Source organism: Sinocyclocheilus grahami, unplaced genomic scaffold (assembly GCF_001515645.1).
Source record: "Sinocyclocheilus grahami isolate Dianchi unplaced genomic scaffold, SAMN03320097.WGS_v1.1 scaffold233.1, whole genome shotgun sequence".
In the NCBI taxonomy this organism is placed as follows: domain Eukaryota; kingdom Metazoa; phylum Chordata; class Actinopteri; order Cypriniformes; family Cyprinidae; genus Sinocyclocheilus; species Sinocyclocheilus grahami.
In genome coordinates this window covers 1,959,684-1,987,588 of record NW_015505412.1, presented here as the reverse complement: position 1 = coordinate 1,987,588, position 27,905 = coordinate 1,959,684, and the positions used below count along the sequence as shown (strand labels likewise).

Genomic DNA, 27,905 nt, shown 5'->3' with positions numbered 1-27,905 from the left:
TTATAACTAAGCATTTCTCAGTTCATTTTCAAATTTACTCCTATCTAAACCACAATACGAAGCAGCCAAACCTTGGTTATTGAGCATGATGTTCTCCGGTTTGAGATCTCTGTAGATGATGCCTTTCTGATGCAGATGCCCGAGAGCCATAGAGATTTCAGCCAAGTAAAAGCTGCGTGTAAAAACCCTGAGCATCATTCTGATTATCTTCCTTCATCTCATCATGTTAAATGTAAGGCCTATTGTATGCATGTGTCGGTGTTCATGTGTCCTTAAAAATTGTTTCAAAAGTTGACACTTCAATAAAACGCTACGTGTTTAAAGTGCTAATCATAATTCAATTTTAATATAGTAAGTTTATGCTTTAAGAGTCACAACTCATCAAATCGCCCTTTCTTACCAGGCTGTGTCCTCCATGAAAATCCCCTCTCGCTCAAGCTGCATGAAAAGCTCCCCACCTGCAAAAGAAAAAAGGCTTTTACCACAAATACCAGTTTTAAGAGCAAACACAGGGATGGATGGATGGGTAGTAAAGCATCACCACATCATATCACACTGCAAATGTACCATTTCAGCACACAAATTGCAACAAAAAAAAGTTGAAACTTTTAAATAAATATAATTTTGCATAAAATGTTTAAATAAATTCCCTCTACAAAAAAAAAAAAAACATTTAGAGAAGGAATGCCTTTCAAGGGCAGAATGTATTCCGCAGCAACAGGAGGACAGTGGAAAGAATCAATAGTTATCTATCCCTATGCGACAAAGGTTGTTCTTGAGTCACAAACCACTTAGGTATTCAAGGATGAGGTAAAGCTTGCCACCCGTCTGAAAGGCATAGATTAGATCAACGATGAAAGGATGCTTGACTTCCTCTAAGATGTTCCTCTCTGCTTTAGTATGCGCGGTGTCCTTGGCGTTGCGTACAATCATAGCCTACAAGAAGCAGAATAGAGCGACACTGAGACATTGCCACAAATCTAAATTACTGTATTCAAATCAAAGGAATTTGCTCAACCTTTTTTAAGACTTTCATTGCAAATATTTTTCCTGAACCTGCACCAGACACTTTCCGAACCTGGAAAACCTACAAAACATACAGAAGAAAAGGTTAAATTCAAGCCTAGTCAGGTTCAAACAGAACATTTTAGTATTATGTATATGGTTTTATAGTTTTTAATAATGTTTAGATTTTTATTTTTTATATTTTTTTTGTTTACTTTTGTTGTTGTTTTTTTTTATTAATTTTTAATGTTTTTAAATATTATTATTAAAGGATTAGTTCACCCAAAAATGAAAATTAGGCTGTGTTTTACTCACCCCTGAGGCATCCTAGGTGTATATGACTTTCTTCTTTCAGACGAATCCAGTCGGAGTTGTCTTTGATCTTTCAAGGTCTATCATTGCAGTCAGCAGGTGTTGCATTGCTTCAGTCCAAAAGTAGTTAAATAAAAAGCGTAAAACCATAAAAAATAAAAATAGTGTCTCACACGGCTCCAGGGGGTGAACAAAGGCCTCCTGTAGCGAATCGATGAGTTTTTGTAAGAAAAATATCCATATTCAAAACGTAATAATCACTTTAATGTAGCTTGCGCCAACTGTTGTACATGGAAGCAGCTCCGGGCGGATGTCGTATGAGTTCAGCGTTGCGCATGTGCTGGTGAGTCTCGTGAAAACCAACGTTTGTTAACAAAGCAAAGGAAGCAAAGTTTCCTTACTTTAGCAAAGGAAAACCAGTCTCCTCTTGGCTTATATCAAAATCCTCCGACATTCTTCTTTACAAATCCTCGTTTTGTACTTCTAATTCTTGACCGTTGTTTTGATCTCTCCGCTGCGCTTCCGCGTGCGTCACTTCTGAGTGGCGCATGCGCAAAGCGGACCTCATACGTCATTCCCCCGGAACTGCTTCTGTTTACAACAGTGAACGCAAGCTACATTAAAGTGATTATTACATTTTGAATATGGATAGTTTTCTTACAAAAACTAATTGATTTGCTACAGGAGGCCTTCGTTCACCACCCGGAGCCGTGTGAGACACTTTTTTTTATGCAGAGGCGCTTTTTATTTAACTTCTTTTGGACTGAAGCAATGCAAAACCCGCTGACTGCAATGATAGAGCTTGAAAGATCAAAGACAAATTTTTATATAACTCCGACTGGATTCGTCTGAAAGAAGAAAGTCATATACACCTAGGATGCCTCGGGGGCGAGTAAAAAGCAGCCTAATTTTCATTTTTGGAAATGAAACCCTTTAAGGTTTAATTGATTAAATTCATAAAAATAAATTAAATCTAATTAGTAACACTGATTGAGTTTTATAGTTAGTCATTTCAATGCTTCAAATTGAAATTTCTATTTCTGTAGTTTTATTATTTATATATTATTTATTTATAGTTTTAATTATAGTTTATTTCAATTCACAAACATATTTTTAACAGTTTTAGTTTACGATAGTAAACTAATTGGGTGTAATTTAATTGGGTGTGTCTGTGCTGGGGCTGCTTCCTGGTATAAAGTCATATTTGTGCTCTTTAGCCTTTTAACATTTTAACACACTTCTGTTTTTACGTTTAACATAATGTACTGTAATATTGTAATTGTGTTCAGTGATTTGGAGCTACGGTATAGTGTGAAAAGTGCTTTAAAAATAAATAAATAAAATGAATATTTTAAAGTGATACATTAATTTAAAAAAAATACCTTTCCATAACCTCCTTTCCCCAACACACGAAGAAGCTCAAAACACTCTGTACAGATGTTCTCAGTGCCTTGGTTCACATTGTCCTCCGATATCTCAATCTTCTCACAGTCGTCCATGTTACTATAAGAATAAACCAGAAATAAAGTGATTATGTGCATTATTCCTAGGGGTGGGCGATATAGCTAAAAAATTGATCAACGATATAATGTTTCATATAATTCGGTATCGACAATTATTGACATTTTTTATAACCTTTTTTTAAACAAAGAGCAATAGAAAAAAACTGTTTAAATGTAACCACTGTATTTTTAAATTAACCCAATTTATTGAGACAAACAACAAATATTTTTTGTTTTAAATCTCATTTCTAATGTTTTATATGCAGATTAAATAGGTCGTAAGTAAACTTTTTACAGTCCGAGGCCACAGGAGGGCGCAATGAGCAAAATAATGTAGTGCATTTAAAAATTGCATAAACAATTATGAACAAAACCGCATCATGTATTTATGTATTGCTTAATCCAAAGAGCCGAATCGCCATTCACACAGATTGCACTTAAAAACATGAGACGCAGTGAAAAGGAATAAACCTCCACAAATTCGTGACGTGTTTTCTAAAAGTTTAAACGGTTTTAACTTTGCATGGCTTTCTATACATCTCTTGTGAGACGCGAGTGCAGCAGTCATATTTGTCCATCTAAAAAATGCGCTGAATATGCATCTGTGTGAATGGCTTGGTTTCGGTTTTAACCTAATCAAGATCTTCACCGCATCTCTCGCGCGACACTGATGATGCTCCCTGATGCACACCTAACATTCAAATGCAAATGATTATTTTAAATTCGACTAATATTCATTCTTTATTCACAATCTCCTCATCACAGGCAGGCACAGCACTCATTTCAGCATGTGTTTGTATGTGCTGTCTGCGTCACTCATAGCATGTGCCTATATCGTGCGCTATATCGAACATTTTTATATCGTTATCGAAGAAGGTGTACCGTCGATAAATATTGATACCGTTTTATCGCCCAGGCCTAATATACCTCTCATCTGCATTAGAACATTGATGTGGTTTATTTTTCTAGCTAGTTCCTTTTATAATCTAAGAAATATTACTAATTTAAATTAAAATACTAAAAAAAAAAAAAAAAAAAAAAAAAACTGACTTTTTTTTTATTGCAACCACTGCGCATACTTACAACTCAAAGCCACTGCACTGATCCATGAGGTCACTGATCTGAGCCTGCCGAAGAGAGGTGTGAAATGCATAATCAATAAAGGCTCAATTCACTGCAATTATGTCGGGTGGAGAGATGATCAGTGCACGAGCAGATAACGTTACGAGGCAACAGCTGGCAGCACTTCTAGTCTGAACATGAAAGCGTAAGGGCTCGGATTTCGCAATACTATTCCCAGAGATCCCATAAGATGACATGCACCATCTATGGTCTTGTAACTCCTAATTGACTGATCCTCGTAAATATAAAATGCATGTTAAGTCAATAAATAATTTTAAGCAATATGCATGTATACACCTAAGGTACGCTGCATTGCATGTTTTGATGTGAAAGGAAACACATACATGCAGCCCTTTAAATTCCCTGTACTGTACGTTACTGCCAAGTCGAAAGCTCACATACAACACTATTAACTCCAGTTCGTATCTTTGACTACTGCGTATAAATCATATTTCAGCACTTCAAACGCTAATATCTCTGACACATGCGCTGACAGGCAGAATAGCAGTTATTCAGTACATCAAACACACTGTAGAGTAATCGCGTTAGCCTGTTAGCATAACATAAAGCAGCCCGACGCTTGTTCCTCGGGCCTCAGGCCTGCACTCTGAACACTCCCGCGTGCCGTTTCCTTCAAAACACCGCCCGTCCTTTACCTCCTCCAGCTCATCATCGGAGACATTTTCCTCCGGCTGGTCCAGATCGATGTCGAAGACGCCAGCCATCGTTGATTTCGCTGTCTGAGATCACTTCAAACCGCGTAAGGAGCTCGCGCTTCCCGCCTCATGGACATGAACGCAGCGTCGCCATGACCAGCATGGAGTGAACTGACGCCCCGCGCGGAGGAATGCGGGAAGTTACTCGCGCTCGACTTCAAACTGTTTTTATGCATGTCATTGCCACAAAAAAAATTTTCGGAATACAAAACCCATAAATAAATATATACATAATAATATTATATATATATATAATAATATAATTGATAGAGTATTATTTATATTAATTATTATATGTTATTTATTATTTGTAATAATAAGTTGGTCCCCCACCCACAATGTTCAAGACATGGTTACACATGTGTGTATGTGTGTGTGTGTGTGTGTGTGTATATATAAATAATATTCTAATATTCTGATAATATTGTTTTAATTATATTATTTTATATATAATTTAATATATATATATATAATAGTACATAGTACAAATTGTATGTAAAAAAAACAATAATCAAAATAATATCAGAATACAAAACAAACAAATGACACTAAATATTTAATTATAACAATACATTATAAATGTTTTATTTTATTGTGTTGTATCAAAAGAACTGAAACTGACTTTGGTTGTATTCATTTAGGCTATTTGTATTTTTGAAAACATTGCACATTTGGTAAGTAATCACAACGAATAGAATACGCTTTCTTTGTGCACTTGAAGGAAATCCATTTTTATCAATGTTATCGTATTCAGTTGATTAATTGATTGATTCATATTCCCCCGAAACAATCAATCTATCTATCAATCAATCGTTTTCCTCAAATTTCTTCAAATTTAAATACATTTAATAAATAAATATGAAATAAAAAAGACTATGACTTATTTAAATTGTAAAATATTTTCGTGCTATTATTTGTTGCACTTAAAAAAAGTTACAATTAGTAATGAGAATCTAAGGAGATATATACATATAATATTATGCACACACACACACACAATGCAACTGAAATGGCCGCACTGTAGAGCCCTGGATCCGCCATTTTAAGCAATGAATGAATGACGGACTCTCCGTTGTAACATCGCGCAGGGCAAATAAGGGGGTGACATCTAGTGGCTTAGACTAGTAATAAGATTAACGTAAATCTTATGTTCAATGTTGGCGGAAATAAATATCTAAAAAAAATTTTGCACAGCCCTATTTATAACTCCCAACTGCAAATTTATATCTCACAATTCTGATAAAAAAAGTCAGAATTGCGATATGTAAACTCGCAATTGCAAGAAAAAAGTCAGAATTGTAAGATAAAGTCGCAATTATCGTTTTTTTTATTTTATTCAGTGGTGCAAATGGCCTTCCATAGTATACTGCTTACATATGGAAATTCTTTCTATCCCAAATCAAAGAACAAAAAAGAACTTTGAAAATATATATAAAAGAATATATCAGTATATTCATAGTGTGTATATTCAGTACATTCAGTGTGGACCAAGGCTGTTTTACCTCTGGGTCGAGTTTGAGGGCGTGCTCTGCTGCTCTGGGCCTCACTGGCCTCTTCAAACCAGCGTGACAACATGTCTGACATCCTCTGCATGAGCGATACATTTGGACTCTGTTCTCCTGCAAAGACAACGAACTTCTTCATGATCAATATCAAACCAAATCAGAATCTAAATCATTCCACTCACAGAAAGCAGATGCACTGGAAGCCTGCTGTTTACATCAAGAGCAAGCTGCAATACGCCAAGAAGTAGTGAAGTAAAGCAGTCTTTGGACTAAATCCCTGTGAAAAACTAACAAGCTCCCCTTAGACAAACTAAGCTGTTGATATTCAAAGTCAAGAGGTACTGAGGGAGATTAAGGCCCAATCCCAATTCTATTTTATACCCCTTCCCCTTCCCCTTCCCCTACCCCTCCGCCTACCCCTTCCCCTTGTCCCTTGAAACAGAGTGTCAAGAGGTAGGGGTGAAAATATTCCCCAAAGAATTGGGACACCACTACTATGCCGTCACACGTCATCATACGTCGTCTAGTTCCTACATTACACACACATATACTGGTGTGCATTAGAGCTTTTAATTACCGTTCTATGTTGCTTACTGACACACACACACATATATATATATCGGAGATCGCGCAGCTCACACATCCAGGAGAAAAGAAACTTGTCAACGCTGCCCCATGACTTTTATTAATAACAGTTTAAATACTGAATCGCTACATTATATTTTCCAGCAACGAGATTTTTTGCAAACATTTCTTTGAGTAACATGACCGTAATATGAACTCACGATTGAATGCAACATAAAACAAATGATTACTTTTCGTTAAAATCTTTATTAATGCCAAAAATGCTTACATTTATGTGTCTTTTTGTTCGCTCGGGCAGCCATGTTGCCCCTGAAGCCGGTTTACGCTGAGATAATTCATACCCCTTCGTTTGAAGTGTGGTCCCGAAAAATCTTCGTTTGAAGGGCTGTCTGGCCCTTCGCCTACCCCTACCCCTCCAACCTAAAGAGAATTGAGACACCCCTACCCCTTCACCTGAACGCGTGAAACGGAGGGGTAGGGGAAAGGGGAAGGGCTAAGGGGTAGAATTGGGATTGGGCCTAAAGATGTATTGAGAGACACTAGAGACCTCAGGCCTCAGATCGTTAAAAACATGGAGGAGAATGCCAGTGCGGACAACAGCTCTGTTCATGGAGGAGACAGCTGGAGCTGAAGTGGATGTGCAAATGAGTTGTGGTAAACAACTATGGTAGACAATGCCTTGATGCTTTAACATTTTAATACAGTTTTAAAGTATAACAGACCTTTTTGACGGCGTGTGGCTAAGTAGAAAGTGCTAATAAATAAAATAAAATAAAAATAAAATTTTGGATTAACTATGAAATGCTGCTAATTGGTATAATAAATGGTGTGGGATGGGTTACACTTTTCAGGTCTTACGGAATTTATAAGTAATGGAGTTTAGCTAGACTAGGAAGTGCTGATTATCATATAAAATAAGCTGCTTTATACAACATCTGTTAGTCTAAAAAAATAAAATAAATGTAAAAAAACAAAATCGATCAATGATTTCTGACAAGTACAAGAACACACATATCTGTGGATCTATTCCTGGTGCATTAATCTGAAGTCACCAAATAAGTGTGTTTGTAAACAGTCCTCAGTGTTTATTCGCCTGTGTATATGTACTATCCGTGCTGCTGTGTGTTCAGTATTTGTGACACCAGCATTTGGGCCTGCGCGTTCTCATCTTACCGTCACGCTCCCTCTCGCTCTCAGGCCGAGCGCGCGGTCCTGTGTCCGACCAGTCGCCTCTCAGACGCAAGCGCTTGACCGGGGGCTGCCTCAGCTGTGGGAAGACACATCAACAAGCTGTCAGTCACAGTCAAAGCCTCTCACACGCCCTAAAAATAACACTCTCTACCCCGAGACTTGACATCACTTTAGAATCATCTAGCCCGGCACGTTTGCAGGAAGTATGACCAACAAACATTTTAATCAGGGCAGATCTCATAATGGTACAATGCAAAGTGAAATAGAATTGCCATCATGGATTGAAACCAGAGGTGTTTTACAGGGGGGTTCACCAATTATTACATTGTTTGATAAAAAAGTAATTTTTGAACAATTAAAATAAGCATTAGACAAAAATTAAGTTCACTTCAACAAAAGCTTACAATAAGAAGTTAAAGTTTAAGTAAATGTATCTATCTCTTTGTGCCGCCCAAGTTCATAAGTAATGTAATGTAATGAATGTATTTTTAAAGTCAGTGAAGTCCAAACAACATTGCACCCCATTGATTTTCCTTGTGTGTACATTTTTTCAAAATATGTTCTTTTGTGTTCCACTGAAGAAGGAAAGTAAATAATGAGTTTAGTTTTTATTTTGGGCTGAACTATCCCTTTAAAAAGCAAAACTCAATTTGACACAATATGTATCAAGTGGTTTCCGTATCCAACGAGGGTCTGAAAAAAAGTGAAAGACCTTGGGTTGTTGATGGGAAAAACTATTGAGGCCACTTTGTCACGTGCCTCACTCTCACACTTTTACCATCTCAGTCAGTCAGGACACTCTATTTTGGGTGCTAGGGTGCATTAACAAGACAAGCACCGGCTCTAAGACAGCCACATTAGACCAAACAAAGCACAGCAGAGACCAATGCCTTCATTCTAAAAATAATCTAATAATGAGCACTGCAGCTTCTCTCCACTTCACATGGAGGGATAAAATGAGCTATTCTTTTATAGCGATATCGTTGACTTGATTGCAAATGATTGCAAAGATACTATTTGAACTGAACTGAGCTGGATGATGACATCACTGAATTCAATGATGAACTGTCTTTAACTGAAAAATGAGTGTTTACTATTGTCATTTTGCATTATTGACACACTATTTTCCTAATTAATGCTGTTCAGTTGCTTTGACACAATCTGTATTGTTAAAAGCACTATATAAATAAAGGTGACTTGACTTGACTAAGTCCTCAACAATTTCACATTGCTCTAGCTCCACATTCACTGATTGCAAAAGAGTGGAGTAAAACCTTGGTGTTGTAACAAAGATTTATTGAAGTCAACAGGAGCTCCTTCACTCTCACTGGCAGTCACTGTGCACTGGGTGCCTATTTCTGTCTCAGCTGTGGAGCTCTGCGTGTGTCTGCACCTCTATTTGGAAAGGAATCTGATCGCGGGGGGATCCGGACACAGCTTATCACACCGTACAACAGCTGAAGGGACTGAAGCGGTGACCCAGCAAATTTCACCACTATAGTCCCAATAGAGAAGGAAGCTGTAGACTGGCAGTTTAGTTTAAGGAGCCTACTGTTTAAGAGTAAATGCAAAACAAAAATAGACATATTTTTGATGTTTGGCCAAATAAATGAGCATAAGAGAAAGAAACTTATTTTTTTTAATGAATCTGCATGGGTGTTATGCTTCTGGTGGATTGGCTGTGATTGTCTTCACTGGTATCAAAAATGTGACACATTGTGACAGATAATTGTTGCCGGAAACGTGTTGCATCACGCCTGGTTAGTACACGATGTAACAATCACAAAGCCTGTCTAACTTCCTTTGCTTTTTCTTTCCCTTAAAGTTGCAGTCAGTCATACATTTCCTAATTTAAAAAGTTTTACACATAAAATAAATGAATTGTACTTGGAAAATGTATTTAGGTTCATGTAATCATGCCGTGTTACTGTACAATTTCACTCAATGAATACATTTGTTACATCATCAATATGGTATTAAGATATAAAATTCCCTATTGCATATTTTTATTCCCTGGCCAGAATCAGTCTTAACATGGAAATATCTCTCAGCAGTGCCGCAAGCAGTGATCCACATCCTAAACCATAGCATCAATGTCATTTGATCCATCCTCTCTGACATCCTCTACAAAGCTAATTTCAAACTGCACCACTGAAGCACAGTACTGCTGAGGATTATACAGAGTGCATGAGACAAGAGCGCAGGGAACTTCAAAAGTCCTTTATTTCGATTTTGCTTTAGGCATGAACAGACTAACAGCGCACACTTGCTTGACTTGATTGCAAATGATTGCAAAGATACTATTTGAACTGAACTGAGCTGGATGATGACATCACTGAATTCAATGATGAACTGTCTTTAACTGAAAAATGAGTGTTTACTATTGTCATTTTGCATTATTGACACACTATTTTCCTAATTAATGCTGTTCAGTTGCTTTGACACAATCTGTATTGTTAAAAGCACTATATAAATAAAGGTGACTTGACTTGACTAAGTCCTCAACAATTTCACATTGCTCTAGCTCCACATTCACTGATTGCAAAAGAGTGGAGTAAAACCTTGGTGTTGTAACAAAGATTTATTGAAGTCAACAGGAGCTCCTTCACTCTCACTGGCAGTCACTGTGCACTGGGTGCCTATTTCTGTCTCAGCTGTGGAGCTCTGCGTGTGTCTGCACCTCTATTTGGAAAGGAATCTGATCGCGGGGGATCCGGACACAGCTTATCACACCGTACAACAGCTGAAGGGACTGAAGCGGTGACCCAGCAAATTTCACCACTATAGTCCCAATAGAGAAGGAAGATGTAGACTGGCAGTTTAGTTTAAGGAGCCTACTGTTTAAGTATAAATGCAAAACAAAAATAGACATATTTTTGATGTTTGGCCAAATAAATGAGCATAAGAGAAAGAAACTTATTTTTTTTAATGAATCTGCATGGGTGTTATGCTTCTGGTGGATTGGCTGTGATTGTCTTCACTGGTATCAAAAATGTGACACATTGTGACAGATAATTGTTGCCGGAAACGTGTTGCATCACGCCTGGTTAGTACACGATGTAACAATCACAAAGCCTGTCTAACTTCCTTTGCTTTTTCTTTCCCTTAAAGTTGCAGTCAGTCATACATTTCCTAATTTAAAAAGTTTTACACATAAAATAAATGAATTGTACTTGGAAAATGTATTTAGGTTCATGTAATCATGCCGTGTTACTGTACAATTTCACTCAATGAATACATTTGTTACATCATCAATATGGTATTAAGATATAAAATTCCCTATTGCATATTTTTATTCCCTGGCCAGAATCAGTCTTAACATGGAAATATCTCTCAGCAGTGCCGCAAGCAGTGATCCACATCCTAAACCATAGCATCAATGTCATTTGATCCATCCTCTCTGACATCCTCTACAAAGCTAATTTCAAACTGCACCACTGAAGCACAGTACTGCTGAGGATTATACAGAGTGCATGAGACAAGAGCGCAGGGAACTTCAAAAGTCCTTTATTTCGATTTTGCTTTAGGCATGAACAGACTAACAGCGCACACTTGCCCCTAGACCAGTCGCTCTTGACTTTCAGATGTCTGGCTCCATTTCCATTAGGGCTGCACAAATGATGGAATTCAAATCGAAAGTAGGATATGGTCTTATGCGATTAATAAACCACAAAAGGTTGCAATTTCATTACATGATACATAGTCTGAATGTTTCAGAGTGAACAAGCAGCACTCTGGTGTCTGTAGTCAAGCTCAGAGGAAGCATAGGTCTCATGCTTTCAAATACAATTCACTAAAAATGTTTTTTTATTGATCTTATGAAGTATTCTAATTTGTTGAGATAGTGAATTGGTGGGATTTTTGTTAAATGTGAGCCAAAATCGTCACAATTAAAAGAACCAAAGACTTAAACTACTTCAGTCTGTGTGCATTTAATTTATTTAATACACGAGCTTCCCAATTTGAGTTTTTTTTCCACGACATGCTAATTTATTGAGATGCACCTGTACAGTTCACTTTAAAATAGTGCTTGTTTACCATGAAGATTCATATTTTAAAATTTGCTGAGAATTTAGTCACCCTCAGCCCATCCAAGATGGAGATGAGTCTGTTTCTTCATCAGAACAGATTTGGAGAAATTTAGCATTACATCACTCACTCACTAGTGGATCCTCTGCAGTGAATGGTGCCGTCAGAATGAGAGTTCAAACAGCTGATAAAACATCACAATAATCCACAAGCAATCCCATGGACTTTTTCACTGGAAGAAGCATTATTATGGATTATGGACTGGCATTTTAAACTAAAGCAATGGATTAATGATGGATTTGTTTATTACAAACCCACAGCTTTTTGCCTCACAAGACTATACTAATGGACTGGAGTCGTTTGAATTACTCGTGGATTATTGTGATGTTTTTATCAGCTGTTTGGACATTCTGATGGCGCCCATTCACTGCAGACGAGCCATTGGTGAGCAAGTGATGTAATGCAAAATTTCTCCTTCTATTGATTCAATGAAGAAACAAATTCATCTACATTTTGAATGGCCTAAAGGAGAGTAAATTTTCAGCAAATTGTCATTTTTGGGTGAACTGTTCCTTTAATTCAGCATGAAAACATTTGATTTGCAAAATTCAAAGTCAATGCATCTATAACAAACCTCAGGTTACCCATGTTGTGGTTAAATGTGACGCTGAACCACAAAACCAGTCATAAGGGTCAGTTTTTCGAAACTGAGATTTATACATCATCTGAAAGCTTCTCATTGATGTATGATTTGTTAGGATAGGACAATATTTGGCCGAGATACAACTATTTAAAAATCTAGAATCTGAGGGTGCAAAAAAATCTAAATATTGATAAAATCGCCTTTAAAGTTGTCCAAATTAAGCTCTTAGCAATGTATATTACTAACCAAAAATTAAGTTTTGATATATTTACAGTAGGACATTTACAAAATATCTTCATGGAACATGATCTTTACTTAATGTACTAATGATTTTTGGCATAAAAGAAAAATCAATCATTTTGACCCATACAATGTATTTTTGGCTATTGCTACAAATATACCCCAGCGACGTAAGACTGGTTTTGTGGTCCAGGGTCACAAATATTGAAATGCTTGGTATTTTTAACATGACACTGATATCACAAGAATTTCTGTGGCAAGAGCTGTTGCAGTCTTGTCAAGTGCTGTGTTGCAGATTTTTTCCTTTTTGTTCTGCTCTCACAATGTGAAAATGACAAGAGACACTGTATTCTTGTGATCTTACCCTCTGATTTAATGAATTTCCCATGAATTATTCTACTGGCCTACACTTGAATTTTCTCTACACAAATCCTCACTCACATCTTTCTCTTTGTCTATATTTTCACAAGGTGCTTTAAATCTTAAATCTTTATTTTCTCCACTTTTCTTCACTTCTAATCGCTATTAGCATCCTGTACTAACGGAATGTTTCTGAAGTAGGGAAATGCAATAAACCAGATACCGTTTTTTTTTTAAGATTTAGTTTAGCCATTTTTGCCTTTATTATGATAGGACAGATCAGACAGGTCCTCGAGTCGGGATTTGAACTCGGGACGCCTGTAGATTAACGGCACTGTAAATCCTTTGAACTATTTTTATCTAAATGATGTAAAGCAAATGCTCAATGTTTTTAAAAAAATAATTTCGGGCAATGCAACCTCTGCTCTGACAACAAATTACCTCAGGTACACACTATAAGCTCTACTATAAAAATGGCCAGTGATCATCCTCCTGATATCTGCTTACCTCCTCTCGCCGCTCTTCAGAAGGGCCCTTGAGCTCCCTGGCCTGGTCATCTCTGGGGTCAAACAGGTAGATGTAGTCAGAGGAGTAACTGACCAGCACTTCTTGTCCATCTTCACTGTAACACAGAGAGGTGACGCGGCAGGATTTGGTGGACAGGTGGGCTGGGACAAAACGTACACACATGCCGGTCGTCCCTCTGCCCATGTAGTTACCTAGTGAAACAGAAAAATTATAAAAAGTAATTTAAAAATGTGGGTTTCTTTCTAGCAACAGAATGCAACAGAATGCTTCATAGAGCTCTGAGAGTTTAAGACCTCTCATTGCAGTAATTGAAACAGAAAGGACTCAGATCCATATCTGACTCCAAATGTTAAATATAAAGATCATTAAATCACGTGACATATATTTGACATATATCCTCCATGAACCTGATACACAGAAGAACAAAAGGCTGAAACGCTGAACATGAATCATTTCTCACCCGTAGCTCTTGTTCCCAGCATTCTTCTGTCATAGATCCTCACTGAGCTATCTGAACAGCCCACAGCAAGATAGTAGGGGACCAGGGGGCAAATGGATATTGAGGTAGCGGCTCTCCGGCAATTAATCAAAATGTCCTGAAAAAGGGACAGCAGAGAAATAGAGAAAGTGGGGAACAACATGGAGAGCAAAAGAGGAATAAACATGTGAATAGTAACTTATGAATCAGGAAATCTTTAAATAAACATTGCTGAATCAAACACAAAAGTCAAATAGAAAGAACAGTGCTGTTAGATACATGATTGATTAAGAGTATCATTTGGAATATAATCAATAATGTACACTAATGTTCAAAAGGGTAATCATTTTTAAGAAGTCTCTTGTGCTTGCCAAGGCTGCATTTGTGTGATCTAAAATATAGTAAAAACTATTTAAATATAATAATTTAAAACAACTGTTTTCTGTTTTAATAAATATTGAAATGTAATTTATTTCTTTGAAGGCAAAGCTGAATTTTAATCAGCCATTACTCCAGTTTTCTGAGTTATACTATTCTTCAGAAATCAATCTAATATGATTTCTGGTGCTCAAGAAACACTTATTATTATCACTGTTGAAAACAGTTGTGCTGCTCAATAATTTTGTGGAAACTGATATATTTTCTCAGGATTGTTTGATGAAAGTTCAAAAGAACAGCATTTATTTGAAACATACATCTTTGTAACATATATATACATATAAATAATTTATACTATGACTTTCGATCAATTGACTGCATCCTTGATAAATGAAAGTATTCATTTTTCTTTCAAAAAAGATATATAAATGTTACTGCATCAGAAATGGATTATATAAAAAATTCTATATTCTATAGAATTTATTTTAAATGGTATTTTATCTAAATAAAATGCAAAACAATAAAGCACTATAAACTTAAAATCAATATTTAAAAAAATGACAGCATGAAATGATACATTTAACAGTTATTTAATTATGACTTGGCTCTTAAAGATTAACTTTAAATGAGTATTAGACGACAGCAAAGGTCACCTATACATGTATGTAAATTAGACTAAATCATATCCACCGATACCGATAATTAAAAAATTCAAATATATACCAATAACAATATGCACGCCAGAGATAAAAAATAATCCAATATTTTAAGACAATGCCTACATTAGCACACATTACTAAAGTGAAATACAGTTTAATTTATAGCAATTGTGCTGTTATCTTACCTTTCTGTTGTAAGGGTTTGTGATAACCAAGTTAGTGTCATCGGAACCTGATAAGATGTATTCTCCTGTCTCATTCCAGGATATGGTGTTAACCTTTAAAGAAACATAAATACCAACTAATATAAACAACAGTGTTGATTACCCCTAAAACAAAATGCTAATTTCTTCTGTTCAATAAACTGTGCCATCATTTAGTATATCTCCATCAATTCCTTTAAAGAAATAGCTCACCAGAATGTGACACTCTGTCATCATAAATACAAAAACCCATAAAATGTATTTCTTTCTTTTTTTGGAAGAACTATTATTTTGTGTTCCACAGAAGTAATTTCTATTTGTTGACATCATTAACAGAGCACCACTGGTAGGGCTTTGTTTTTGACAAAAAATTTCCCAATTCGATTCTATTCAATTCAATACCGATTATTCTGGATATTTATCAGGTACAGTAGGCTACATGCCAAATTTTCTCAAGGAAAAAAAACCTCTCAACTAAAACTGTAAAATATACATAAAATCAGTTGGTACTACATTACTATAATATTGAAGGTTAAAATGAGCTGATTTATATACAAACACTTAAATTACACTCAATTAAGTTTTTATAATAATAAAGTTACAATTATATAATTATATTTCTACTCCAATTCGTTTAAACATTTAAATGGTGGCTGTCATAAAAACATGATGGATTTACTAAAACATTGAATAGCAGTAAAAACTGTAATTAATATGTTATATGGTGCATATATTTAGCTAAATGCTCCTCTCTAGAGTACATTTCTATACCTGACTAACGAGTTTATTGTCACCAAATATGTTTTTTCTGAGGTAAATGTGACGTTACGTGATTTCATGTTTACAAGCTGTTACATTGACATCTTTCCACGGTTAAAACACTAATTGAGCAATTACATGATACAGGATACGAATTTCGGTAAGTTTTAGTCTTTCTTTTATCTCCGGATTTAAGAAACGATATTGTTTTGTAAAAATGAGAATCGATTAAAATCGAGAAATCTATATTTTTTACCCAGCCCTAATATAATCATTATTTTAACCATCACATAAAATCCTGCTTTGAGGTTTTAGAGCTGAAATGGACTGAGGTAGTGTGTGCTGCCTGTGCCTTTAAGAGCAAGCGATCAATATTTCATTAACTCAAGGCTGATACACGCTTCCCCTCCTCTTTCTAGAGCAGCTCAAACCTCATCACACAGGGTCCATTTCCTTTGACCTCTGCCTTTCTAAAATAACATCACTGGGAGAGATTAAGCATTTATCCCTCATTCTGCTCTTCCGCTTTTCACTCTACGGCTCTGCTTTGTGTAGTGGGGAGATGGAATTAGATTGTGTTAGATGTAGTAAGATGCATTGCAGGTTAAAATAACAAGTGTTGAAAGCAGCCTGAACTGTGTCATTAGTGAACGCGGGGAGTGTGGTTTAAATTAGACTAAAATGGAACCTGAAACGTTACCCCAAAGTCAGGTGATAAAAGACACCTATCTCTTCTTGCAGTTAAAAATGCACAGCAGGTTTTCTGTGCATTTGTCCTGATTTTTCACATCAACTGACAGAGTTCAAAAAGAGTGAAAGAGGAAGGCCATCTGATCAAACAGAATAAACAAACTGTTTATAAACTGCATCTGTTAGCAATTTCCATAAATAGGAATAGCTTTTATAAAGCAATAAAGGCATGTTTTTTTAAGGATAGAATTAGATATGTATGTAAGGGCAGTTTATGGTCAAACACATATTTTTCTTTAATTTATGGGAATATAAATCAACATTTAGCCCCTAGAAAGTGAAAGCTAGATTTAGAACACTAGCTAACAATATCTAGATGCTACATCTGCAACCTTTTACTTGCAACCCAATTACACATTGTGTCTTTTTTTTTTTAGTTATGTATATCTTGTATATACAAGTCTGTTTAAAAAGATAACTCAAAAATGAAAATTCTGTCATCATTTACCCACCCTTCATTTGTACAAACCTGCATGAGCTTCTATTCTGTTGGGCACAAAAGACGATATTTTGAAGAATGCTGGTAACCAAACAGCTGATGGTAGCCATTGACTTTCATAGTATAGAAAAATGGAAGTCAATGGCTATCGTCAATTGTTTTGTTACCAACATTCTTCAAAATATCGTCTTTTGTGCTCAACAGAAGAAAGACAACTCGTTCAGGTTTGGAACAACTTTTATGTGTACCACTTTACCAAAGCTGCATTTATTTGAGCAAGAATTAAGTAAAAAACAGTAATATTGTGAAATTTTGTTACAATTTAAAATGTAATTTTAAAATAAATAAAATAGAGAAAGGATTTTTCTCAGATTTTTCTAATATGCTGTTTTGCTGCTCAAGAAACATTCTTAGAAACTGTTATTTTTTTTCTATATCTTGATAAACAGAAATTTAAAAATTCTGGCATTTATTTGAAAAAAAAAATATTATGTAACATTATAAAAATCTTTAATGACACTTTAATGTGCATATTTTTCCTGAACAAAAGTATTAATTAATTTCTTTAAAAAAAATCTTACTGACCCTAAACTTTTTGAATGGTAGTGATAGTTTATCAGAATACATAATACATTCAAAGATACAGCCAGATGGTGTAATTATGGCATCTACCAGCGGGGGCTTTACAAAGATCATGTGTTGTTAGGCCTGTCACGATAACAACTTTTTGTTGTGCGATTAAATTGCCCCAGAAATAATTGCGATAAGCGATATTATTGTCATTTTATGCCACTGAATATATAATCATAATGTAACAGCATAATAATGCAAGAAGGCCTACACACTTCCAAATGACAACAAACTTTTAATTTTTAAGAATATTTAGATCATGGAAATTAAGTATCAAAATATTAGATACCTTAAAAAAACTGAATAAATCGTAAATAAACATTTTCTAACAAAAAGTGCAAAGTAACAAGTAGAAAAAAAGAAAAATGCACAAAGAACTTTATATGGAGATTTTTCCATCTTCAGATTTTCCCCTGACCTTCTTTTCTCTGTAAATTAAGGGTGCACACTATTGCTGAGAAACTCAATCACTACTTAGCAGTCAGATGTCCATATGCACAAAGGCACATATCCCTAAACAAGACCATATCTGCAGATGAAACTTTTTTTTGTTTTATTTGAACTAGCACCACATGACTACACGTTATGTACGAGAAGCTGCAAAAGACACCGGCACAAGTGGAATGTACAAAACATGGTGACATTCATTTTTAAGTAAATTTAATGGGCAATATATTGCGTCACCAAAAATTATTGAGGTCATGTACATATATTGCGCAATAAGTCGATATAAGATTATATTTAACCCAGCATTTTTTAGAGTGTATTGATTATTGCGACAGGCCTATGTGTTGTATCTGCTTATTATGATCAGCCCTTGGTAGACCATATTAAAGTGCTGCAATTTTTTTCCTGCTGTGTTTCTACCCATCTTTAGGTCACAAATGCTCACAAAGGTCACTTAACTATTACTACCATACTCAGTATGAAGGACGTTACCAGATAATAGCAAAATACCAAATAATTTTCACTGACACAAACAAATTGAAACCTGTTCCAGTCTGTTAACGGTTATATTGGAGCTCATAGTTGAGGTATACCTATGATGAAAATTACAGGCCTCTCTCATCTTTTTAAGTGGGAGAACTTGCACAATTGGTGGCTGACTAAATACTTTTTTGCCCCACTGTATGGGTTTGTCGGATGTCCCAGCAGTAAAGAACTGACAAAATAACGTCACCGATGGCTGCCTAGTGCCTATCAGCCTTTGAGTTTAAAATCACTGACAGATAAAGAACAGGAGCCGCTGGTAAGTGGGTAGAAAGAGACGCACACACAACACTCACACAAAATAGAAGCACAGTGATTCCCCTGAGACAATATAACCCAGACAGGCACATTCTCCTACAGGCACATTTATCAAAGAAAAAAATTAGCCAACAAAAAAAGACTGCTGGGGGGCAAGAGCATCAGACACAACTAGAGACTTCTTACAGGTGAAACAAAAACTTGAAAGACTTACGCATCCATCATGCACTTTGAGAACAGCTTCGAGTTTCAGTCGTTGCACAAACTCTCTTCTGCCTATAGAGAAAAAACATTTATACATTTTACTGTGGCAGTTTTCATGTCCAAGGTCATTTGGATTGTCTGTTAATTTACATAGAATAAGAACAGTATTTAACCTGTCCCATATTCATTTCAGTTCTTTAAAACTGTCATCTCTGTGCCACTGGCATCACCAAATATATAACTGCACAACTGACTGTTTCCAAACAGGTTTCTCCCCATCTTCTAGTAGGATGTTTTTTTAAAGAAATTAATGCTTTTTATTTAACAAAAAAATTTAGATTAAATTATAATTCATAATAAATTATATTCAATTCAATTTCTTCTAATTCTTAAAAAAAAAAAAAAAAAACGATTGCAAATAGATATTGTAAAATTCCTTAAAAAAGGTATCACAGCTTCTACATAAATATTAAGCAGCGCAACTGTTTTCAAAATTGATAATAATAACAATAAGCACTATATATATATATATATCATTCATAAATTCATGTTAAATTCTGATCCAATTTCACAATATTTATGTTTTCATTGTATTTTCGATCAAATAAAAATCTGAGCTGAGCTTAGCTATACAATATTTAAACAAGTTTATATGAATAATAGGCACAAATAGAAGTTTGAAAGCTCATTTATGGTGTAAATGAAGAAATCACAAATCTATATAATGTGGCTGAGAAGGCTGGAATGATTGTTAATGGCTGCTGATTTCTTCATTGCTTTGGAGAACTGCCACAACACTATTACATTACCTCCTGCATTTGCTGAGTCGCTGTACATAGATGGAAAACACCCTGTCATTCACTGTTGTAATCATGTCAACCACCCTGATTTGGTTCTTGTTTTGTTTGTTTGCTTGTCTAATCTCTTATAAATTACCTCAGATTTATTTGACATGCAAATACTGTGATTTAGAACCCAACAATACTGGTGCTTTACAACTACAATACCAAGCCACATTCAATGCTGTTTGCATTAAGAAACATTAATAGCATTTATGTTTCTATTCCGGACAAGCAGATATCTGTGTGTGGTTGGTAAAAGACAGATCTTTCCATGACTGTATTTTCAGCCTGTGTAATAAGGAGCTACAAATAGCAAGTGCCAAACTTAGGTCAACCATTTTCAATGATGCGAGCCTGGAGAACAGCAGTAGCCTGAGATAACACTGCTCTATGCATTGATGAGAATGGTCTGCCAACAGAAAACAAAAGCTGAAATTCATGCAAAAACTCAGGATTTTTAACTGGGTTAGAATTTGTAAACTAGAAGTTGTTAACATTTGTCCATTCACAAATGCATAAAACAGAGATACTCTGTGTTGGTTTTTTGGCTGATACCGTATGTGTTTCTAACCGTTAGCATTGGCAGGCGGTATAACATGAACGAGAGCCGAGCTAAATACGGAACACTCTGAACGATATGCTATCATCACTATCTGAATGTGAGATCCAAGGTAAAACAGCTCACAGACACCAAATACTGAAGATACTGGCACAATCCATTAATCGCATAGAATTCCACATTTAATTCTTAGGCTACAGAGAAGAAATGAGCTAAATTGGTATTATCTAAAATACATATTTAGGTCAGACTAGATGGATTCTATTACATAAGCGTGCTTTGAAGTCTGCCAAGACATGGCTGACACCTCTCTCAGGTCTCTTAGCTGAAGTGTTATGTTGCAGAGGGCTACATAACAGATCTACAAAGTCACCAGTAGGGTATAATTTGGTGATTTGCGTGAAAATGACTTTTAAAGATCAGATCATGTCAGATTCTCTTCACTGTCAAGCCATGAGCACAATTTCTATTTATTCTTATAAAGCATAATATTAAGACTATGGAGGCACATAGTAATACTGAGCGAAAATGCATCTCCTCTCCTAGATAAAGTGAAAATTCGGACATCACTATTCTATTTCAAACCCTCACAGGTACTTTTATGCTGTTTTTTAGAGCCTAGCAGCTTCTGTCTCTGTTCATTATCATTGTACAGAAAAGCACAGCTTGGGCATTCCAGTAAATAACTCATTTTGTGCTCTATACTGAAGAAAAGAAATACAGGTTTTGAACAATCTAAGAATCAGTAAATGACAGAATTGTATTTATTTATTTACTGTGTGTGTGTGTGTGTGTGTGTACTGGTTTATATATCCTGGTGGGGACTTAAACCTGACTACACACAGACTCATGGGGACTCGTGTCACGTTGGGGACCTAAATTGTGGTCCCCACGGGTACAAAAGCTTATAAATCATACAGAATTAAGTTTTTTGAAAATCTAAAAATGCAGAAAGTTTCCTGTGAGGGGTAGGTTTAGGTGTAGGGTTGGTGTAGGGCAATAGAATATACGGTCTGTACAGTAGAAAAACCATTACGCCTATGGAGAGTCCCCACAAGAACAGCTGACAAGAATCTGTGTGTGTGTGTGTGTGTGTGTGTGTGAGAGAACTATGAACTTTTTTGGAAACATTTTACAATCCCGATATGGTAATATACTGAGGATCTCTATCAAAAAATAAATAAGAGCTCAAATATATATTTAATTTATTTAATTATTTATTTAATCAGAGACAATACACATTAATAATACACAAATATCTACGCAAAATGTGCCAGATTTAGCCAGGTAGCTAATTTTCATCGGCAGTCCCGGTACTACACAGCAATAAATCAAAGCTATGTGCAAACCATATCTGTACTTAACACTGAAAATCATTATAGAACAACAGAACATGTTTTGTGTCAAATTTTGTCATAAATAAATATTTATTCACTTTGTTGCCCTTAAGATCTGTGCAGACATTCAATGAATGCATACACTAATTTGTATACATACTGTAAAATGTAAAAACACAAACCTATTAATATCTCATGACAGGTAGATCCTTCTACTTTTAGATATTGCTACTTAAACTACATTGTTATTAATTGTCAGAGCGTTGTTTTTGAAAATCTTTTTTCTTGGCAATTTAAAGTTCATTATAAATTAGAAGTGGTTCATTTTTATATGCCACATCATGTTTGCTTATATATTTTGGAACATAACCTTTTGAACAGGACTCGCGAAGGATTGATAGCATTAAACAATATTAACATTTGTGAAATTTTCAGTGGGGTCTATTTCCCATTTGAAATAATATCCAACTGTGCATATTTAATAAGACATGCATCATTTGCATATTGTAAAAGTTTAAATAGGTAAAATCACAATTCAGAAAAGCAAGGAGAATACTGTAGCCAATTCAACTGTAGTACTTCCCCTTAAATCTAAAAATCAACACAATGCTATTTAATTCAGAGCTCCTCCCAGACAAATCAGCTGGACATTTGAGTTTTTTTCTGTATTAAAATGTAACCGATAACATGTCGTTCTGAAAACAGATCAGCATTAGAGTAACAGGTCAGATGATCTTTAACCAGTGTCCCTGCCCTGTGTACAAGCTCAGATGACAGCTGTCACCTAGAAAGTCTTAGCCAACAAGTCTCCCAGCTTTTTTTCAAGTGCAACGGTGTGATATTGGTCGTAGATCCTTACCTAAATAATTTGTCCTGACCGCATATGGATCTGTGCATCCAATGGTGCGTTTTCGTACATCCCAAATGAGGTTGCCAGAGCAGGACATGGTGTTTAAACCTCTAATGTTGAGACATGCATGGATGAAAAGGGGAGAATAGACGCTTTTCTTATGTGTTTGTCTTCCTTCAGTGGCGTCTGATTATTATTGTTTCCCCTTACAGCGCCTAATAGTCAGTCGCTATAAGTTCATCGACAGCTGATACTGGATGAATGAGAAAATATTACTCCTCGATATCGACACCCCCGCGGCGATCAGTTTCCGTTTTGTGCATGATTGCTTTGAGGTGTAGTAAAAATATTGCGCTTCTTGTTTGGCTATCCGCTTTAGCCTCTGCTGCTCTGGTACGTCAAAACCATCTCGAGCCCAAAGCCAATGGAAGGAAGAGACGCGCAGTATGTTGACTGTAATGTGTGGGTCGCTCTGGAGAGCGTCAAGTGTGCGCACAAGTTACGCCGATTCGCGAATCACCGACTGCATTCAAATCTCAACACCATTTTTTTTGTTTCACCTACAGTATTTGTACACTAAAATATTAAAAACGAAAGTTTCAATCTATTGGTTGAGAAGATTGTGTAACTGATGTGCGAAAGAAGAACGCCCATGGTAAATTACCAGTAATGTCTTTATTTAAAAAAAAAATTTTTTTAAAAATATAAAAAATATTTAGACAAAACACGTTTTGCAAATATAAAAGCAATGCAGTATATTAATTAACACATAGTATTGTATTAAACAAAACAAATCAACCAATCCATCAATAAATGTTTGTTTCGAACATGCTATTGTCATACTACTCTCTTCGCTCAAAAAGGACACTGTGAAGGACGATTTTTTATTATTAATTAATTTATTTAATGAAATGAACGGACATGCACGGAAACTTTTAACTTCCACGCCCAGCATTCCACTTTTTATACTCTCCACTTAACCGCAAAAACAGCTTCTTTCCTGACGAGGCCCCGCCTTTTAAAAGCGTGCGAACTCCTTCCAGCCAATCACACAAAGAGGCTTGACCACATTAACCAATCCTTTACCTCAGCGGCTCATCCACGTCATGACGCAATTAGCTTTGCGACGCGTCCCCACTGACGCTTCACAATAAGACAACATAGCAGTAAACTGCATTAGCAAGGTCGAAAGTAGGACAATAACGTAGACTTTGTACTTTATGCTCGTCCAAAGGTCTTGTTTTCCTGACTACGGGCTCTTGCCTTTTGGTAACATCACGGGTCAATAGCAGCAGTGCTTTGCGGTAATCTCTGTCCTCAGCGGTATTCTCGTGCGTGCAGTGGTAGCATTTAGCTTGTTTAGCAGTCATCATGGCTATGGTGGGGCTGAGAGCTTCTTACCACAGAATCCTCGACAGGATCGAGCATATGCTGCCGGCTAAACTGAGACCCGTTTATAACCACCCTGCAGGTAACACAATGCTGTTAGTGTGACAGTTTATTTGTCACTGATCCTGTTAACCTCTTGAGGTGGCAGCATACCCTGAACTGACGGTGCAGCCATAGAGACTGCTACCTGAGCAGGTGTTTTTGTCTATTGGTGCACGAATAGATCAGAATTAGTCTCCTTAGATGCATACCCTAGAATGGAATCGAGGTGCTTGACGTGTAATTATATGGTAATGAATTATAGCCACTGTATAATATGTTGAATTTTATTATTATTATTTTAATGTATTCATTTATTGGTGTGTTGTTGACACTGGTCTGCAGTTCTTGGCTTGCCAAACTTGCTTTTGTGTTTTTGGCACTTTCGGTGATTTTTTTTAGTGCAAAACCGGTCTTACAAATTGTTTAAAACGTATTTACACACCGTATAAGTAAGAATTAACGCTGTTTTTTTTCGTTTTGATCAATTGGGCAGTGAAAGAATGTGCCTAAACTTATGTTTAAACTAATTTGTGTTTTCAAATTTTGGGACACGACAAATGCATTTAAAGCAGCACTATGTAACTTTTGGCGCTCTAGCGGTTAATAAACAGAACTGCACACATCCCGCGGAAGAGCATTCCAACCGGAGCTACTTCTCTAAATTTACGTCTATGGCGATTCACGCAGGCATGTGTTACTCCGCAGCGGTGACGACCCGACCAGGCTACAATAGTCCAAATATAAGTACTTATTATAAGTGTACCCTAGTGATTCGGAATAAGACAAAAACGCGGTTTGGAAGATGAATTCATGATCTACTCGCTCATTATATAAATTTTGCTAATTTTGAACACAGAAAAAGTTACATAGTGCTGCTTCAAAGTCATGACTTATGTGATTGTAATTTTATTTAATATATTTATGATTTTAAACAATAACCCATTGTACATGTAAGATTTTAATTGTACATGTAATGAAAAAGTAAAAAACCTGTATTCTGTACTGTGCCCGGCTACTGCATTTGTGGAAAGTGCCCTTGAGAAACAGAAATCGTTCAATGTAATATTTTCTGTTACTGAATTACTGAAAATATTTTCTGTTCTAATAATCTCACATGAGTTCTCTAAAGGGAGTTAAAGTGTTTATAGTTCTAGTCATTGGTGGTAGAATAAATATAGATCAAATTACATGCGTGTTGATAAGCAGAGGCTGACTGACTGAAAAAAGATGAAACAAAAGAAGAGTGCTGACATACAGATTTTGACCTCAGCTTCACGTTTGGCAGAGGGAGGGGGTCATATTAAGCACTAGAGATGACTGCTCTTTTATTAAATTATATTAACATTAATCTTTATAATGCAGATTGTTTTTTTGATGTTCTAATACATACTTTTTGTATTATGTAGATCACTGATGGCTGGAACTCCACTAAGATGATCAGTGCAGTTAGTCTTGTTGAATATTTAAACATTGATTGTTTACAAATAATAATCCATAATTGGTTAAACATTTGTACCATCAGCCATTGTATAATGAATTTCTTACTGAAAATCAATTAAAGTCTGAGCTTTGGCATGGTGTGGTGGACATGTTCACAATGCAGTGCCATCAGCTCACAGGCATGCAGGTTCAAGTCTGTGTACTTCAGTGCTGTAAAACAATTATTTACCTTCATATTTTAGGAAGATATTATACATATTTGTTATGAAAACACAGCCACAAAATGTACTGGCAAGAACAAGTATTTAGTGTAAAAATCACCCAAAATTCTACTTTTTTTGTATGTTGAAACACCTGATTGCTGTCACAATTACACACATTCTTTGTGAACATTTGACCGGTGAAACATGAGTTTAACTGTATTGATTTGCTCCTTGTTTAGGTCCAAAGACTGTTTTCTTCTGGGCACCAATGTTTAAATGGGTGAGATTAATAACACACAGGATCTGGATGTTCTTTGGATTAATTGAGATTTATTTATTTATATATATAGATAGTTACATTTCTGATTTCACACAGGGTCTGGTCGTAGCTGGCTTAGCAGACATGACACGTCCAGCAGAGAAACTCAGTACCTCCCAATCTGCTGTGTTGACAGCCACGGGTATATCTCACACAGTAACCAATTCTTTAAAAAAAAAAAACTGAACAATTCAAGGATCCCAATCTCCCTCACTCTCTGTTTTTCAGGTCTTATTTGGTCCAGGTATTCCTTGGTTATTATACCCAAGAACTGGAATCTTTTTGCTGTAAACTTCTTTGTTGGAGGTGCAGGAGGATCACAGCTTTACAGAAAATGGAAGTGAGTACTCTCATTCACCTACACAATACATGCTATAAAATCTCGTAAATGGGGAAACAGGCAAAAGGTGAATGTTCTTGATTTTAGACTTTTGTTCAGTTTCCAAAGAAACCTTCAGCTGACGCAGTCTGGCAGTGAAGTGCATCAAGTCTTGCACTCTCTAAATCTAAATAAAACACCCTCTCTTTAAATAAAACGGTATGCTTTATTGCTGTTGTGCCATTAAAAAACAACCTTTTTCCACATTTTATCTGCTGTGAGCTTACTTTATGCTTATCTACACTTTAACAAGACTGGTAGCAATAAAGCAGACCGGGTCTTCCAGCATATTGTGTAATTTGAGGGATGTTCAATATATGAGCTCTTTATTCCCCACAGGTATAACCGGGAACAGAAGGCAAAGGAGAAAGAAGCTCAGGCTTGATACCAGTGCTGTGTAAAGGGCATCCAGAGGACCGAAAGGGACTCTCCTCGACTGGTACCCCAGAAACTTCCCCTCCATCAACAGTCATCCAGTAGAGCCTCCACATACTTTCTTCATGAACAGAGATCATCTGATTCTTTTAGAGTTCAGGTCATTGTCCCGTGCCACTAGTACCTATAGCAACAATTAATACGGTTGTTAAGAACGCACAAAATGTTACATATTCATTTTAGTATGATTGTACATTCTTTAAAAGGCTTGTTTCAAATACTTGGTGATAAAGGTGTTTTCCATCCAATATACTTGAGTTACCATCATAATTCATGAATTTCTTCACTCAGTTTCTGAATGAATGTCTCTAAATAAATTTGAGAAAAGTCTCTTTCATGTATTTCTTAGGAAATATTTATTAAACATTTTATTTTTTAACTTTTTACATATCCTTAACATGAAATTGTTACATGAAACCCATACATTACAAAATACGCACTGAACTGTACTGTAATATTGGAAAGTTGATTAACGTCAAAATAAAGTAATATTAAAATCAAATTTACTAAAAGTGTCTTGCCCTTATGATCAAGTGTACTGTTCATGTGCATTGATCTGCCTAGTTATTCACCTTTATCCAGCATTATAAAATCATTACATACTTTAAAGTACTTATTATTTGA

The 27,905-nt window shown here is 35.9% G+C and overlaps 3 protein-coding genes and 1 long non-coding RNA gene across 4 annotated transcripts in view; 1 reads left to right on the top strand and 3 right to left on the bottom strand.

Annotated features, from left to right (window-relative positions):
• The window catches only part of LOC107597508 (ribosomal protein S6 kinase beta-1-like), a 15,994-nt gene extending 11,233 nt beyond the window's left edge, over positions 1–4,761 (bottom strand). Inside the window, exons 1-7 of the mRNA XM_016288601.1 lie at positions 4,598–4,761; positions 3,903–3,946; positions 2,700–2,820; positions 1,019–1,087; positions 789–936; positions 401–458; positions 72–172 (exon numbers count right to left, since the gene is read on the bottom strand). Of these exons, the coding sequence (XP_016144087.1) occupies positions 72–172; positions 401–458; positions 789–936; positions 1,019–1,087; positions 2,700–2,820; positions 3,903–3,946; positions 4,598–4,666 (610 nt within the window). The 5' untranslated portion in view covers positions 4,667–4,761. The remainder of the gene's footprint in view (positions 1–71; positions 173–400; positions 459–788; positions 937–1,018; positions 1,088–2,699; positions 2,821–3,902; positions 3,947–4,597) is intronic.
• A 1,012-nt stretch (positions 4,762–5,773) lies between these two features.
• On the bottom strand, positions 5,774–14,328 carry LOC107597568 (DDB1- and CUL4-associated factor 6-like). The gene is made up of 5 exons (XM_016288699.1): positions 14,199–14,328; positions 13,718–13,929; positions 7,921–8,014; positions 6,133–6,276; positions 5,774–5,778 (listed from the first exon to the last, which is right to left on the bottom strand). The coding sequence occupies exons 1-5, from the start codon at positions 14,218–14,220 to the stop codon at positions 5,774–5,776; spliced, it is 477 nt and encodes a 158-aa protein (XP_016144185.1). The 5' UTR covers positions 14,221–14,328.
• A 1,105-nt stretch (positions 14,329–15,433) lies between these two features.
• Positions 15,434–23,586, bottom strand: LOC107597507 (uncharacterized). The gene is made up of 3 exons (XR_001610464.1): positions 23,084–23,586; positions 19,497–19,558; positions 15,434–15,531 (listed from the first exon to the last, which is right to left on the bottom strand). It is a non-coding gene; the product is annotated as an uncharacterized lncRNA (long non-coding RNA).
• A 592-nt stretch (positions 23,587–24,178) lies between these two features.
• mpc2b (mitochondrial pyruvate carrier 2b) lies at positions 24,179–27,611 on the top strand. Its single transcript, XM_016288600.1, has 5 exons — positions 24,179–24,545; positions 26,388–26,428; positions 26,525–26,609; positions 26,696–26,807; positions 27,186–27,611. The coding sequence occupies exons 1-5, from the start codon at positions 24,446–24,448 to the stop codon at positions 27,229–27,231; spliced, it is 384 nt and encodes a 127-aa protein (XP_016144086.1). The 5' UTR covers positions 24,179–24,445; the 3' UTR covers positions 27,232–27,611.
• Positions 27,612–27,905: the final 294 nt, after the last annotated feature.

Bases quoted from the DNA above. Each gene is read 5' to 3' on its own strand.
- LOC107597568 (XM_016288699.1), bottom strand. From the start codon at position 14,220: ATGCTGGGAACAAGAGCTACGG. The intron at 13,930-14,198 runs GTGAGAAATGAT...CTGTTTCACTAG, and splicing joins GCTGGGAACAAGAGCTACGG to GTAACTACATGGGCAGAGGG. The intron at 8,015-13,717 runs GTAAGCAGATAT...GTCTTCCCACAG, and splicing joins CTGAAGAGCGGCGAGAGGAG to CTGAGGCAGCCCCCGGTCAA.
- mpc2b (XM_016288600.1), top strand. From the start codon at position 24,446: ATGGCTATGGTGGGGCTGAGAGCTTCTTACCACAGAATCCTCGACAGG. The intron at 24,546-26,387 runs GTAACACAATGC...CTCCTTGTTTAG, and splicing joins CGTTTATAACCACCCTGCAG to GTCCAAAGACTGTTTTCTTC. The intron at 26,808-27,185 runs GTGAGTACTCTC...TATTCCCCACAG, and splicing joins CAGCTTTACAGAAAATGGAA to GTATAACCGGGAACAGAAGG.